General features: G+C 50.7%; 1 protein-coding gene across 1 annotated transcript in view; it reads right to left on the reverse strand.

Annotated features, from left to right (window-relative positions):
* Positions 1-443: 443 nt before the first annotated feature.
* The window catches only part of LOC111526399 (SEC14-like protein 3), a 2173-nt gene continuing 799 nt past the window's right edge, over positions 444-1817 (reverse strand). Inside the window, exons 2-4 of the mRNA XM_026448581.1 lie at positions 1001-1076; positions 709-752; positions 444-575 (exon numbers count right to left, since the gene is read on the reverse strand). Coding sequence (XP_026304366.1) covers positions 444-575; positions 709-752; positions 1001-1076 — 252 coding nt within the window. The remainder of the gene's footprint in view (positions 576-708; positions 753-1000; positions 1077-1817) is intronic.

Below are 1817 nucleotides of genomic sequence, written 5' to 3' on the forward strand. Positions count from 1 at the left end.
CTACAAGTGAAGATGTGGCCATTACTTTACTAAGATGCCAGTGGTGGCACCATTCTCATCAGTGCCTTGATGGGCTCAACTTCTTTCCCACCCAGACAGGATGCTTTAGGCAATGCCCTAGGGGGCAGGGGCGCAGAAGCACAGGCTAACCGTGGTGGTTAAGAGCCTGGGTTTGGGGGGCCAAATAGGCCTGAGCATAAATCCTAGCCCTGCGTTGGGCTATGGGACTGTGGGCAAGTTACCTAATTTTTGCCAGCCTTCAGTGTCCTCATCCACAAAATGGGGACAATAGTATCCATCATTGTGATGATTAAAGAAGCTCATGCTGCTAACATCTTAACCTAGGCCTGGACCTCGCAAGCCCCCAGGAAACACGCATTATTACTATAGGAAAGGAGACTGTGGGCCTGCGGGTTTCACATGCCTCTCAGCCTTGCTGCCCCTCATTCATGGTCCCCAGTGATCTTAAGCGGTATGTCCATGAAAGACTGAGGTGTTTGGCGGTGTTGGCTCACCTCTGGGGGCTGCCAATCAAGGATATGATCAATATCCATGGTCTTCCGGAATTCCATGTACTGAAAGGCAAATGAGTGGTAAGACCCCACTGGGCTCCCAGTGCCCTGAGAGTGGGGATGGAAGGAGGGGCTTGAGACATGGATCGCCCCCGACAAAACCCCTCCATAAATTTCCAGAGTGGATGGGTCTCACCTTGCGGAGCATAGCCTCCGACTTCTGCAAGTCAAAATTCCGAGCTGTGGGAAAACAAGGAAGGTGTGAGGCAGGAAAGATGCCTTGTCTTGCTCCTGGCCAGTGGGAGCTATGGAGGACGCTGGGGGCTAGGGTAAGACCTCGCTCCCCTACCCCCTTCCCTCCTCTGGACCTGAACATGTGAAGCAAGATTGTGTGGATGGCCCCTGAGAGCCATGAGACACTCTGGATCAGCTGAGACCAGGCCCCTCTTGATGCCCCTGATCCCAACCTCTCCCATCTCTGCCCTCACCTCGGAGCCAGTGTAGAAGGAAATCATCATCCGGGTTGGGCAGGGCGGGAAGCACATCCTGGACATTTTCTCCAAACTGGCAAGAGAGATGCTAGTTAACGTGGCTCTCTCACGTTGAGCCTTGGCCTCCAGACTCAAAGACTGTTTTCATAACCTCTCCTTTACTCCCACATGCAAAATGGCCCACATTGATAAAAGGATGGATTAATGGTTGAATAGAAGGAGAGATGGATCACTGGATAGGTGGATGAATGGGAGGACAGGTGGATTAATAAATGGTTAGAAAGAAGAACAGATGGGTGAGTGGGTAGGTAGATGAAAAGAGGAAGAGGAAATGAATGGGATGGATGGATGGATAGATGGATGAGTGGGTGGGTGGATAAGTCAGTGAATGGACAGAGGAGAGATGGGTGGGTGATGGAGAGAAGGAAAGATGGATAGGTGGATGGGTGGGTAGGAAGATGGATGTGTGAATGAAAGAAAGGATAAACAGGCCACGTATGGTGGCTCATGCCTGTAATCCCAGTGCTTTGGGAGGCTGACGTTGGTGGATCACCTGAGGTCAGGAGTTTGAGACCAGCCTGGCCAACATGGTGAAAACATATCTCTACTAAAAATAAAAAAATTAGCTGGGTGTGGTGGCGCACGTCTGTAATCCCAGCTACCCAGGAGGCTGAGGCAGAATTGCTTGAACCTGGGAGATGGAGGCTGCAGTGAGCTGAGATCGCTCCATAGCCCTCCAGCCTAGATGACAGAGCAAGACTATCTCAAAAAAAAAAGAAGAAAGAAGAAAGAAGAAAGAAGAAGAAGAAGAAGA

This window comes from Piliocolobus tephrosceles, unplaced genomic scaffold (genome assembly GCF_002776525.5).
Source record: "Piliocolobus tephrosceles isolate RC106 unplaced genomic scaffold, ASM277652v3 unscaffolded_211, whole genome shotgun sequence".
NCBI classification, from domain to species: Eukaryota; Metazoa; Chordata; class Mammalia; order Primates; family Cercopithecidae; genus Piliocolobus; species Piliocolobus tephrosceles.